The sequence below is a fragment of the Acanthochromis polyacanthus genome, chromosome 12, assembly GCF_021347895.1.
Source record: "Acanthochromis polyacanthus isolate Apoly-LR-REF ecotype Palm Island chromosome 12, KAUST_Apoly_ChrSc, whole genome shotgun sequence".
NCBI lineage: Eukaryota > Metazoa > Chordata > Actinopteri > Pomacentridae > Acanthochromis > Acanthochromis polyacanthus.
This window is the reverse complement of record NC_067124.1, coordinates 37,146,617-37,160,323: the sequence shown is the minus strand read 5'-3', so window position 1 is coordinate 37,160,323 and position 13,707 is coordinate 37,146,617. Positions and strand designations below refer to the sequence as shown.

Genomic DNA, 13,707 nt, shown 5'->3' with positions numbered 1-13,707 from the left:
AATGTTGACTCTACACACTGTAGATATATTACTACTTACATGTTATTTAGTTTTTATTTCTGTTTCTGCTTTATATAAGCACAGCCTGCAGTTCAGTCAAGAAGTCAGTGAATTTTTGTCACATAAATGTTGGTCGGAGCTGAATCAGTCCATGCTTCCCGGTTGCGCTTAAGAGTGCCGAATTTTATTTTATTTTTTCATAGAATGTGGTTTTTGTGACGGCTTTATTTAAGTGAAACATATAGAGTACGATGCTTCTGATAAAATATTCCAATTTTTGGTTGAGTTTTAGTGATTTTTCCCATTGAAATGGAAAATAGTACATGAGTAGGAAAGTAAAAAAATCCAGTTTCCTCCTGTTTTTACAGTCTCTTTCTCCAATAAAGGGAGTATTTTGGCAATTTAAAAAAACAAAGACGCATTTTCAAGCCTGTCTGCAGTTTTGGGGCTCATATTATTAATTAGTTTTGAAATCTGTGCACATAAATACCAGATGTATGCATGTTGAACAAGCTTCAAAAATAGTGTTTGTGGGCAGAAAATCATCGTTGCAAGGGAGTATTTTGCTCTATGTGAACAAATCTTGCAAACGTGGAATTGTTGCAAGCAAGGCTCACAGTTTTCACAAAGCAGAAATGCTCTCTGTAACGGATGTTTTCCATTCATGGATGCTGTTCTCCAAGTTCTTATCACATGCATACTCCTTATTATGTACTGTTGTGAGACTAGATAAATGGCATGCATCAACTGTAGTTTCCTCGTGCCTGCAGGACCTGGTGTCCTGTCAGACGCAGCTGATGGAGGTCTGCCAGCTGAAACAGAAGCTGGAGGAGACGCTGAGGCAGAGAGAGAGGGAGCTCACTGCTCTGAAAGGAGCTCTGAAGGACGAGGTGGCGACTCACGACAAGGAGATCGAAGCCCTTCGAGAGCAGTACAGCGTCGACATGGAGAAGCTCCGCAGCAGCATGGACCAGGTGTCTCAGGTGGGAAACGCCTGAATGTCACTCACTTTGAACGTGAAATTCTGAAAAAAGTTGAAGGCGTTTTTATGTATTTTGTAGGGCTGTGGCCTGTTTCACAAATGGATGTCGCAACCACTTAAAATTGATGTGAATGGTGCCAACATCCAGTTACTTTATCTGCAAAGTGCACATCTCTTTACCAACTTATCATGAGAAAAGATCTTTTTTTTGGTGCCTGTTGTGTTGATTTTTTGTGTTTCATGTGTCATAAAACAGGATTTGGGAGAGCAGTCCTGATCTCCAGATTCATTTCGATTTCATTCAATCAATTGATTTCAGCTCAATTCGATTAGATTCTTGATGCATCATTAAAGTACCAACATTGAATGAAGATCTTCAAGTCCATCTGGGACTACAGGAGTTTTAAAATCCCTTCAGATTTTGAAATCAGATTGTACAGAGAGAAAAACTTCACATATATTCCTCTCTACATTCCCAGACATACTGCAGGCAGAGTCCAGTTTCGTTGCAAAGAACACGCTCAGCCTCGGTGTTCTGTCAAGCAGCATTTTTTATGCATTTTTCTTGAATATTAGAAAAGAAAAATCATTTAATTTTGATCCCTCCATTGAAATATTGCAAGTTGTATAAATGGACTCAATATTTCCGTCTCTTATTTCAGTCTCACGCAGGAATCGAGGCTGAGCGGCTGCGGGTAAATGCATCAGTTCGTACTTTACAGCAGCAGCTGGAGGACTGTAGAGACGAGAGCAGCCACTGGATGGAGCAGTTTCACGCCACCAGAGACGAGCTGCGAACAACTAAACAAGAGTGGGTCTTTATGCATTCAAACAAAATATTTTTTCCACTATTATTACCCACCCGGCTTTTACCTGGACGTGGATTTTTTTTTTTGTCGTCGTCTTTTCATGGTTTCTCGTTGCACCCACTTTACTACTAATGTGTTTTTTCTCTCTCATCACGCCCGGTAAATGTTTCTCCCCCTCTCTGTCAGAGGGCCACCCAGCAACCCTGAAACACAGTGAGAGTCACTAATTAAACGGCGTTTGTGTTTAGATAAGCAGAGCTGTAGATGTGGCTAACTGTGCTAACAGCTGTGTCACTGTAGTGTCAAGGCCATTCACACTCCGCTCGCCTGATGTACGACTTAATTTATCACAGGTGTAGAGTTCTGTCTGCACCTGAATGTGGCTGAGGACGGACTGCGCTAAAGGCCAGTCACAGTCTGAGGCTTCAGGAAATTATATTTTTACATTCTCCATGGTGGATTTAGTTTCTGTGAACGCTACGTTTAACCCTCTGAACCCTAAGCAGTTACTGACCAATTCTTACTCACTGTGAGCTCAGTTGTCACTACAGTATAAAATCCTTCACCTCCATGGCAACAGAACAACCATGACTAGAAGGAGAGAGAACTCAGAAATAAGTTATGTGCAGTTAACATAAATCATAAGAAGTGCATTTTCTGTGAATATTTGTGTCACAAAAAGTGTAAAAAAAAATAACCTGAAATCAACATGTCCAACATTTTCCCAAAAGCCCACAGCAGCGCTCGATTTAGACGGTCGCCATTTGCGACTAAAAACCGATTTTGGCGACCAAAAATGACAAAAAAAACACGCTGGTTAGGGGCCCAAATATTTTGATTTGGGCTACTGACCTCCAAATCCAAGTTTCAGGGATGGCAATTTTCCGCGGATTTCCGCCGATTTAATTTTCAATTTGAACACTTTATTGTGGCGGCATCCGGAGGACAGCACCAACTGAGCCTGAGCACCGTGAGCGGAAAGCACCAAGCCACCGGAGCTGTCATTTTTAACTCGGCGGGTCCGCCGGCTGCTCTCCCCGGTCACAGACTGCTCAGACTCCCCGGCTGGCTAGCTATCCCCTGCTAGCTGCTCAGCTAACACCTGCCGCTCCTCGCCGCTCATCTGCCCGGGACAAACCGCACCTGTTCCGGCTGTCAACGTCCCAGTCGCCCGCTAGGAGCTCCGCACAATGCGCTGCTCATTCGTGGGTGACTTTTCACGGCCGTGGGGGGTTTTAAGGCACACTTTGCCCAGCGGAATAAATTTGTTGGCCACTAAAAGTTGATTTTGGCTCCTAAAAATGTCTAAATTGACGTATGTTGGTGGCCCAAAAAATGTCATTTGGGCGACCGGACCTCTCGGCCTTAAATCGAGCGCTGCACAGTTATTAAAAATACTTGAAAAATGGTAACTGGACATACTATCGGCATATTACTGCATGTAAATTGTATCTGCTTCCTTACTGTTCTCTTAACTGTTCTGTGTAAACACATTCTGCAGTTCGACTGAAAAGTCCCTGAATTTCTGTCATGTTACTGTGAATCACTATTGGCTTCCAGGTTATATCAAGGAGCGCAGAATTTTTTATTTTTTTGCTGTAGAATTATGTTAGATTAATTGAAGACATTTTAAATGAGATATGTAGAATATAGTGATTTTTTTTGAAATATCAGTATATAATGCCTCTTAGCAGATGAGTATTTCAAAGACCATCGTAAAGTGCAAAACCTGCCAATTTCTGGCTGAAAAATTGTGTAACGTTGGTGATTTGTATAAAGATAGCATGTCTTTTAAATCTGTCAATGGATTTTGGGATTCAGAGGGTTGATCAGAGACGATTAAGTTGCATCGGAGTGGTGTGGATGGTTTTGTGTTTGTGTTTAGCAGAAAGCATATTGTGTTTGCTTTTCCTGTGGATATATCTCACTGTGATGTGCTAGCAGAGAACGCTGACTAATGTTGTGTTGTTTGAAGATTAAATAATCACTTATTTGCTCATTGACTACACCAAAGTAAATCATCCACACTTGTCATAAATCACATATCCAATCCAGCTGCTGTTGATGTGTAAATGAAGCAGCGTTTAGGATAATTAAAAACAGTATGATTCGTTGAGATCGGATGTATGTGCGTATTTCTCAGACTCCTGCAATCTCGTCTGGAGAAGGAGGAATTTGAGGAGGAGCTGAAGGAGCTCCAGGACAAAGTGAGCACCATGAAGCAGCAGATGCCAGACCCCAGCCACGCACAGAGCCTCAACCAGGTGCAGCAAACTTCTGCTGACTTCCATATAATCACTGCTGCACCGGGAGAGTGACCCGTTTTTACCGAAATGAAACTAAACCGTTCACATCTCTGCTCAGGAGGTGCAGCGATGCAACGCCGATCTGCAGAAGACCAGGGCTGATTTGGAGAAGCAGAGGACGGAGTATGACAAGAAGGTCATGGAGGTCATCTCCATAAAGAAATCTCATCAGGACCAGGAGGCTGAACTCAAGTATGAAATCGACCGGCTGAAGGACCAATTACAGAGAGCCAAGGATGACTTCAGCAAGGCACAGGAGAAAAATAAACGGGTCGGTTTGACCTCACAGTGAAAACATCCCCAAAGAGATCATTTAGCTTTTAAAAAATAATCCGTTAAGCCCACAATTATTCATCTCCGTGCCAAATTTTGATTCATAATGAAGGTTTTATTTGACCAAAAGGTTTCTTCTGACTGGAAATTACATTAAAAAATGACAGAAGACAGATTGACAATTTGTTATAGAAATTAATAAAGAAATTTAGCTATTTCCACGTCCAAAAACATTCATATTCCTATACAGTAGTAGGTATCACAGTCTTTTTTTAATATCAGTCGAACAGCTGTTTTAGTTTCTAACAGTCTTTCTGCAGGTCTCCACTTTTTTATTACTTGTTTGTGTAATTTTCAGGAAGGAAAAAATGCTATTAATCAAATAAGAATTGACTGTAAATCAAAAGTTGACGACCAAAGTTAATTAATCAAAAATGTAAAAACTCGAAAATTACATAAATGACAAAAAAATTGAGACAACCAGAACAACTGTTGGACCGATCTGTAGGAAAATAAAGACTTTGACACTGATTACTGAGAAATAATATCATCATTATCCTCTTTAACACAATGTCTTACCCTCATTTGTCACTTAATTTTATAATTTCCAGGCAAAAGAAAAGTATTGGTCAAGTATAATTCACTGTAAATCAAAATCTGGCATTGCCCCTGGCTAACACAATAAAATGTGATGGGTATGTAGTAGTTCTGAGGTTGGTTGCGTGATTAGATTTGTGTTGAAGTGACTGCTAGATCATAAATGTTTAATTTTAATTTTGTCCTTCCCTTGTATTTTTCCTGTAGCTCCCAGATCCAGCCACCCTTACAGAGCTGGAGCAGAAGCTCGACGTTGCACAGAGTGAAGCTAAGCAGCTCAAAGAGAAACTCTCATCGGCTGAAGACGAACTGGAGGGCAGTAAAACCCGTCTGAGTAGAGCTCAGATCGACATCAACTCCCTCCGAGACGCCCAGAAGGAGCAGGAGGAGGCCAATGCTCGTCTCAGAGAGAAACTCTCAAGATTAGAGGTAAAGTTCCCTCCTGACAAACAGCACAGTGTGGTAGATACCCTGAGAGCAGTCAAGCATAACTGGATCTCCCCCGTGGTTCACTCAGGCTCAGCTGCAGACCAACGCAACAGAGAGCTCAGAGGCAGAGCTCGCCCTCCACGCCGAGGCCAGAGGTCTGAGGTCTGAGCTGGACGAGGCCAAGAGAAAAGCTTCCAGAGTGAACCAGGAGCACCGCGAGCTCAGCCAGCGTCTGGAGGAGTCAGAGAAGGACAAGGAGGCGTTGAAGCAGACCATCAGCCAGCTGGAGGAGAGCAAACGGCAGCAGGAGAGAGCTCTGGAGAAACTCAACAAGGAGGTAAGGAGGGGAGATTCCTGTACGGCCTGGTTTAACCTCACTGGAGAATGCAAAAGCTGAAATGTCTTTTTGTTTTGTCCTGCCAGTACGAGTCTCTGACGGCCTCCTCCAGAGAGGAGACGCAGGTTCTCAGGGCTCAGCTGGAGGACCAGAGGGAGAGAGCCCGAAAGGAAATGCAGGAGGCGCAACGTCACGGAAACGACGCTCAATCTGAGCTGGAGAGAAACAGCATCAGTATGAGGAGACTGGAGGAAGAAGTGGGTGTCTGAGTTTTGAATGTTTGACGGCATGTTTGCTTGTTTTTATTGTGAAAATCATGCAGCACCTGTTTTATAGAGAATAAGCCAGGCTTGTTTCTGTTGGTCTGACTTATTATCAGCTTTTTTATGTCTTTTAAACAAATTTAACATTCCATTTACTCTGGAAAAATATGCTGAGAAACTAACCTGGTCCAGATCAGACTGACCGTAAGACTAACCTGAGCTAGTTTTGTTCAACCAGAGTTCCAGATTTAACCACAGACTGTTGATCTGAATCACTTGATGTAGACTGCAGGTGTAACTCTCCTATTCTTCCGAAAAGCAACTTCCCACTGTGAACATTTCAAGTTTCGTGCAGTGAGGCAGTCGTGCTAGTTTTTCTTTGCGGAAGATCATCTCAACAGTGTTAGCCTCCCTTTGTAGTAAAACATCCCAGGTTTTGAGGCTCCAGCCTTCACTTTAAACACAAACGTCTGTAGTAGACTGATGGTGGTGTGCAGCCAGACAATAACATACTACAGAATGGGGCTGGCTAAGCAAAACTACCATGTTATTTAACTTCATTAACTCGCATCAGTCCACAATAAAGTTAAATTAATAGCCTAAATAACTTGCATGATGATGATTAATAAGTTGTAGACCTACGTACATGTATGATTATTTGACTTAGACTCATGCTGCTGCACTCTAAATTAACCAAACTGCAGGATAATAGTGAACAGTACAACAGCAAAACATCATATTGACCTAAAATATCAACACTTTTTTTCTACTCATTAATGTTCAGAAACTACAGATAAATTTTCATGTCCATCATCATTATTCCTATTAATAAGAAAGTGAATAATAAGGACGAGAAAAGACACCAATAGTAGCTGCTGCTGCTTGTTATGTGTCTAGAAATGCGTTAAATAGCAAAATACTTTCTTGATGCATACACAGAAACAGGAAGCTTTGATAAAGTTAATTAGTGACATATCAACTTCATGCATCAATATTGTCCTCATTTTATGCATGATACCCGATGAAATAGAAAAACTGAACAGCAAAAACGGCACACTGTCAATAATTTACTGAATATTTGACCAAGACTCCAGGATTTAATCAGGTTGTATTCTAATATCTCATACTTCCATTCATTCCAGCTGCAGATTCTTGCAGCTTTCCTCTCTGGCAGCTGTATGACCTTGTTTGGTCTTTAGATGTTTCATGTTTCTCTTTGTAGTCGCTGCTGTTTGCCGATAGATCGATTTGATCCCCGTTTGACCTCTCGGGGCTGCTGAAGAAGAGCGCACACATGCAGTTTTCTCATCTGTTTGACTCCATGTCAGATTGATCTGATTGTGTGAACCGACCTTTCTAGAGTCGTGTCGGCCCCGAATGATTTGTTTGTTTCATTCAAGCCAGGTGCTGGAGTTTTATCCACTCATTTTCCGAGCATGTTTTGTGGAGCAGGTCTGAATGCTTCTGTTAGTTTTGGCGTGTAATATTCATGCCGCCTGCTTGGCTGATTGTATTGATGTGTCTAATATGTTAAATCCCACCAGATGTCCAGACAGAAGAAGGAGCTCCTGCTTGCTTGTGAGGAAAGAGACAACCACCAGCTGGATAAAGAGCTTCTCACCAACAGACTGCGACACCTCGAGGGAGAAGTAGAAACCAGCAAGAACAGCCTCAACGACAAAACCAGGGAGATTCGCATCCTGGAGGTGAGGCGCTCATCTGTTCACCTGCTGGTTTGAGAGAATAAACTAAACCTACAGGCCTCTGAGCTTTAAGATTTCTGCTCTGCATGCACACAGTCCTTCACGTCTTACTCCGATGTCCAGCCGTCTAAACTCTGAGCAACTTCTGGGCGTTTTCTTTTGCTGCTGCCATATTTGTCCTCACTGTTTTACTGCAATAAAAAGTCAGCCACCGCTAGAAAGAGGGAGAACTTTTTGAAATGGCACAGCTATAATAACATTTGAATTTGCTTGATAGTTTACAAAAATATGAAATAATTCTGGAATTAACACGTAAGACATTTTTGAGGTGTTACAGATGCTAAATATATTTTACTACTTGGATATTTACAACCTCTACAAACTGCATTTTTCACTTTATTCTGCACATCAACTATACACAGATGCTGCATCTGTCTTCCAACAACTCGCTCTTCTGTTTTGGAGCCATGCTTGCATTTATTTTATTGATCCAATGTGTTTGATTTGGGAAACACTGCCTGCAGTTCACCTGAAAATGCTCTGAATTTTTGTTATGCGATTGTTATTCACAACTGAATCACTAGTGGATTCTCCTTTGCACCAAGGAGTGCAGAATTTTTTTTTTATTTACAGAATCGTGTGCAATTTTTTTAAAATGAGGCTAAAATATCAGGATTTTTAGCTCAGATTTGGTCTTTTTTTTTCTGCCAGAACCACTCATGATATATTTAAAGACAGTTGAAAATATGACAAATATCTTTGTTTTTACAGTTTTTAATATAATTAGCATATTTTTGGTTATTCTTAAGGAAAACTTTTAGAGCCTTTCACACCCTGCTGAGGTTTTTTTTTTTAGACCCTCCAGAAAAACGCGATTATGCGATCACATGAATTCCCACATTAATCACCAAAATGCTGCTGATTATGCAGGGGGTCAATTATTTCCCAAAAGGCCGCATAATTCCCACAAGAATCTCACATTTCCACGAAAAAAAGAGAGAAATATGCGGGTCCCGCTTGATTTCACAATTCCTGCATAAAATGAGAAAACTATAACCGATATAAATGGAGTTGTGAGTTTTTATGTGACGCCCGGCCTGACCTGACGTCAGTTCATGCATTCACACACACACTAGAAGCACGAGCTGATGCGGAGCGCGGCGCTCAGAGACAAAAAACAAGAATGGTGAATGCTCAAAGATCACATTTACCTACGAATATTTCAGCCAGAGACCGGGCAAAACAGCACCCAGATTTACTGCACGAAAGTGGGGGAAACTTTTTTGCACCCCGTGCAACATTGATCTGGAGCACCGAAGAAAATCAACCGTGTTGCAGCACTTCTCCATGATGAAATGAAACATTGGCAGCTCTTACTGTGATGTGTCTTCCATGTAGTATGTCTGTTTATCTTTATATGGCCAACCCAGTCTCACGGGGATTCGTGAAACTGTCACGTAAGTTTTAGTTTCGGTTTCGTGCCGCTCACCACGAAATGTTTTTCGCTGTGGTAATCACATCTGAAAGTGGTTTATACCGGCGGATTCATGACGATCTAAGCTGTCCATCGGCGTATACTGCTTGTGTGATCGCGTTTGCGGCCGCCGGCCGCCGGACATTCTTGAAATTCCTATGCAAATTGGTAAGTGTACCACCGGCTTATGGTTAGGTTATGGTTATGGTTATGGTTATGTTTAGGGACGATGTCATGCAAAATATAGCGTTGGATTCGCCACGGTTTTACATTAAAAATATAATATACACATTCTTTTGAAATACGTTCTGAGTGGCACGAAAAGTCCGCCGTTTAAAATACATTGGTGTGCATTTCGTGGTGAGCGGCACGAAAAACATGACGAAATCGTGTTGGTGCACACGAAACCGAAACTAAAACTTACGTGACAGTTTCACGAATCCCCGTGAGATCGGGCTGATATGGCTCTTTTTCATTCAGTGGTAGCCTAGTAACAGGATGTAGGAGAAGAATCACCTTTTTTCCCCAGTTCTTACATATTTCACATCTTTTTGCATATTTCACAACTATTGGCATACTTTGCAACTTTCCAAATTTCCCCGCATAAAATGGCATAAAAACCCACATATTTATTTGCATAATCAAGGATTTTAGCCCGCGTTTTTCTGGAGGATCTAGTTTTTGGCTTAAAAGGGTTAAACATGCCTTTTTTGGCCTATTTATTGGACTGCATGTGAGGCAACCTGATCTCCTCTCTGAGCTGCTGAGTAAATTGAAGTGTTCTTGCGTCTGTCAGGACAAACTGAAGCGTTTCGAGTTGGAGCTGGAGGAGGAGAAGAGCAGCGTGGAGATGCTGACGGACCGAGTGGCCAGAAGCAGGGACCAGATCGATCAGCTTCGCTCTGAACTCATGCAGGAAAGATCCTCCAAGCAGGACCTGGAGCTGGACAAGAACGCCATGGAGAGACATGTACGTCCAGCAGCGATTTGTCCTTTTCACTCTTTGCACTTTTACATCCTTACTTCAGTTTGAGATGAGGCCTTTAGTGAAAGTCCGGCTGACCTTCCACTGGAGTGTATTTGAAATCTGATTGAACTGCTGTTTGCTCCTGCAGCTGAAGGAGTTGAGGAGTCGAGTCGCTGACATGGAGGGTCAGTCTCGCTCCTCGGCTGGAGTCTCTCAGTTGGAAAGCAAAGTCCAGGAGCTGGAAGAACGCCTGCGCGGTGAAGAAAGGTACGGACAAAAACAGAAAACCTGCTGCGCTACACTAGATCCTCATTCTGGGTAGCATTATTTCACCTCATTTGTTTGTTTGGCAAATAAATCTCTTGGATATTCTTTAATAGAATCCCATAAAATTCAGTTGATAAAGACTATTTGATTATATTTCTTACATTTTTCGGGTATTTAAAACTTTGTAAAATTAAGTATGATGTTGTTTTATCCGTTATGTTAAACATCTATTTGGACTTCAGGTTTATCGTATGACAGAGAGTTTGCACTCCCAGATTAGTCAAATGTTGTAGTTTTATAGTGAAGATGTTTCTTCTGGCTGGAAATGACATGAACAAAAAAACAAAGACATTCAAACATTGTGTTAGAGATGTTAATGCTGAATTTAACATATTTCCCTATTTTTTTTACATTTTTATTAAAAAAAATGTCCAAAATTATTCATACTCCTGCAGATTTTTGAGAAATGCAGCCTTTATTCCTTTAAGAATGGTCGTGGTAACGTCTAGAGAATTCTGCAGTGCTCTTGTTGTAAAGCACTTTGTTTTGTGCTATACAAATATATTGATAATCGTTACTATTGTTATTAATTAGAGGCCAATCAATTCTGTATTTTTGAGGAGGGAAAAAAATCGGTGCCGGTTTTTTATCTGGTTGCACATTGTGGCTGCTCACAAGATGTTTAAAGGCTGTAAAGTCAATTACAAGTGTTTTCAAGCATCATGAAAAAGTCCGTTAAAGTCCAGCAAAGACAAAAGTGAGCCCTGCAGTGGAAGAATGATGGAGGCCAAGACGATCCAAAAAACATAGAAATGGTTCAGTGTCCTCTCTAACACAGTTTCCTGTCATCTTTTGTCACTTGTTTATGTCCTTTCCAGCCAGAAGAAACCTGTTGGTCCAACAATAATTCACAATAAATCAAAATTTGCTGAGAAAATGAAGAATTTGTACAGAGCAGCTCGTTAACATGCTTTCTTTTTTTTAAATTAAAGAGAGAAAAACACCGTTTTGGCGTCCCAGCGTCGACTGGAGAGGAAACTAAAGGACCTAAACATGACGCTGGATGAGGAGAGACACACACACAGCGAGCAGAGAGACCAGGTATGAGCATTCACCGTGTAAACGATGTAAACAACGGGAACGAATCGGCATTACGGCACATTTAAACCCTCGTGTTGCGTCGCAGCTCGCTCTGAGAGTCAAGGCTCTGAAGAGGCAGGTGGACGAAGGCGAGACGGAGCTGGAGAGGATAGACGGACTGAGGAGGAAAGCTCAGAGAGACATGGAGGAACAGATGGAGCTCAAAGAAGCCCTGCAGGCTCGAGTCACAGCTCTGGAGACCGAGCTCAAGTAAGCGCATCCTCCCCTTTTTGTCTGCTCACTTTGTCCCAGTTCCAGTTTGTTACTCGCTGCGAGCTTTCGATTACGCAAGAAAGTCTCCCGGCAGCCAGATTTTCACAGTGACTAAGAGACAGACACCTTCTCCTCCTCCTTTATGTCACTGGGTGAATAAAAAGTGCATGTAAACGACGCCATTATCGCATTCCTCAGCCGTGACACAATGTCAGAGACACCTGGTAGAGATTCACTCGGCGTCCCCGAGGTGCACTTCTTCTCACTGTGATGTGTGTAAAACATACCGACAAGCAGCCACGTGTGAAAGAGGTATTTCATTAACCGGCAACGGTACATTGCTCATGTGCCACAGGGGAAATTAAATTACAAACACGCTCCAACTGGCACGGAAAGAGTGCATGTTGTTCCCTCATTTGACCAGCAGAGGGAGCACGGCGAGCACAGTATCATCCATCTGTTACTGTCACATTTTTAATCACTGTGGCCTCATTTTTCACTGCAGTATAAAGTCCTGAGCCTCTACGGAAACAGAACAACCATGATTAGAAGGAGAGAAAGCTTACAAATGTCTTCCGTGCGGTGTGACACAGTTTTAATGCCATTAATCATAAAACCGAAAAAAATCAAAGTTGAATTTCTTGCCCCTTGTCTACTCTGTCTAAGCAGAAGTTATTGTCCCACAACTGTTGGTCACAACAAAGTCAATCATGGCTTTTTGCTTGTAAAAGTTTTGGTTTTTACTAAATCTTTGTACTGTAAACTGTTCGTATTTCATGACTTTTCAAAAAAGGCTTGTATGATAAAGTGATTTTGACGAAATATTCAGATTTTAAGCTTAGATTTGGGACCAAATGTCACACAACATGCTTTTTTCTGTTTGTACAGTTTCTGACTTTGATAGACGGTGTGATTTTTAGCAATGATAAAACTAAATTGACGAGACTTTCCACTTTGCCGTCAGGGTTCAGAGGTTGATTGATTAAATTTATTTGCTTTATTATTTTTTTTTTACAATTTATTTTACATATTCTATTCATTCATACGTTTTAGTCTATTTTTGTCTGGCTTCACACTTTACTTTTTTCTCTGCACATGAAGCTTAGAAAGCTGTTTCACCATGTTGAATGTATCTTTTTTATTAGTTTCAAAAAAGCTTACAAAAGTGCATTTGTTCACAACTTTTCAGTGCTCGGCCATTATTAGACCCTACAAAGTGAGTCAGAAAGTGTGCAGAAGTCTTTTTGGACCTTTTGTGGTATGTAGAGTTAAAAATCCTGATTTTAAGCTTAGATTTGATTTTATTCCCAAACTGACATATTATTTATTAGTCTGAAAGTTAAACATTTAATGATTCTGTCAAGTTTTACAGTTTCTAGGTGATGAAAAGTGTAATTTGGCGTTTTATTTAAAGATGGCGCCATGGACCACAGAATATTTAGTTTTTGTACAATCTGAATAGTGAAAAGAGTTTATTTTTTTTGCAAATTTTTAAATGATGGACTCTCACACATCTATTTAATGAGACAGGCGCATAGAAGAGGGACAAGCATATCCAGAAATTTCAAAAAGACACAACTTTTTGTGGCTCGACCTTAATTAGGCCAAAGAAAAGGATGTTAAGTTACAAGTTTTACAAGTTAGAAAGTGTGCTGGGGTCTTTAACCCCTTAAGCTTCAGTGTACCGCCGGCGGTACACCTACTAATTTGCATAGGAATTTCAAGAATGTCCGACGGCCGCAAACGCGCTTATACAAACACTATACACCGATGGAAAGCTTAGATTCTCATGAATCCGCCGGTATAAACCACTTTCAGATGCGATTACCACAGCGGGTGAGAAAAACACATTTGTCCGACAAAAACAAATATTCATCCATCCGTTCTCTATACACGGCTTCAACATACACAGCGCGACTCACATTTCCGGGTTTATTATTACACACA

The 13,707-nt window shown here is 41.3% G+C and overlaps 1 protein-coding gene across 3 annotated transcripts in view; it reads left to right on the top strand.

Moving 5' to 3' along the window:
- The window catches only part of LOC110970946 (cingulin), a 32,385-nt gene that overhangs the window by 15,997 nt on the left and 2,681 nt on the right, over positions 1–13,707 (top strand). For 2 of the 3 annotated variants that reach the window (XM_051956301.1, XM_051956300.1), the window contains exons 8-20: positions 771–983; positions 1,645–1,793; positions 1,978–2,004; positions 3,935–4,055; positions 4,156–4,368; positions 5,175–5,396; positions 5,485–5,733; positions 5,820–5,990; positions 7,541–7,702; positions 9,970–10,143; positions 10,289–10,407; positions 11,400–11,508; positions 11,594–11,757. In XM_051956301.1, coding sequence (XP_051812261.1) covers positions 771–983; positions 1,645–1,793; positions 1,978–2,004; positions 3,935–4,055; positions 4,156–4,368; positions 5,175–5,396; positions 5,485–5,733; positions 5,820–5,990; positions 7,541–7,702; positions 9,970–10,143; positions 10,289–10,407; positions 11,400–11,508; positions 11,594–11,757 — 2,093 coding nt within the window. The remainder of the gene's footprint in view (positions 1–770; positions 984–1,644; positions 1,794–1,977; positions 2,005–3,934; positions 4,056–4,155; positions 4,369–5,174; positions 5,397–5,484; positions 5,734–5,819; positions 5,991–7,540; positions 7,703–9,969; positions 10,144–10,288; positions 10,408–11,399; positions 11,509–11,593; positions 11,758–13,707) is intronic. The other variant, XM_022221260.2, reaches the window with a different exon arrangement.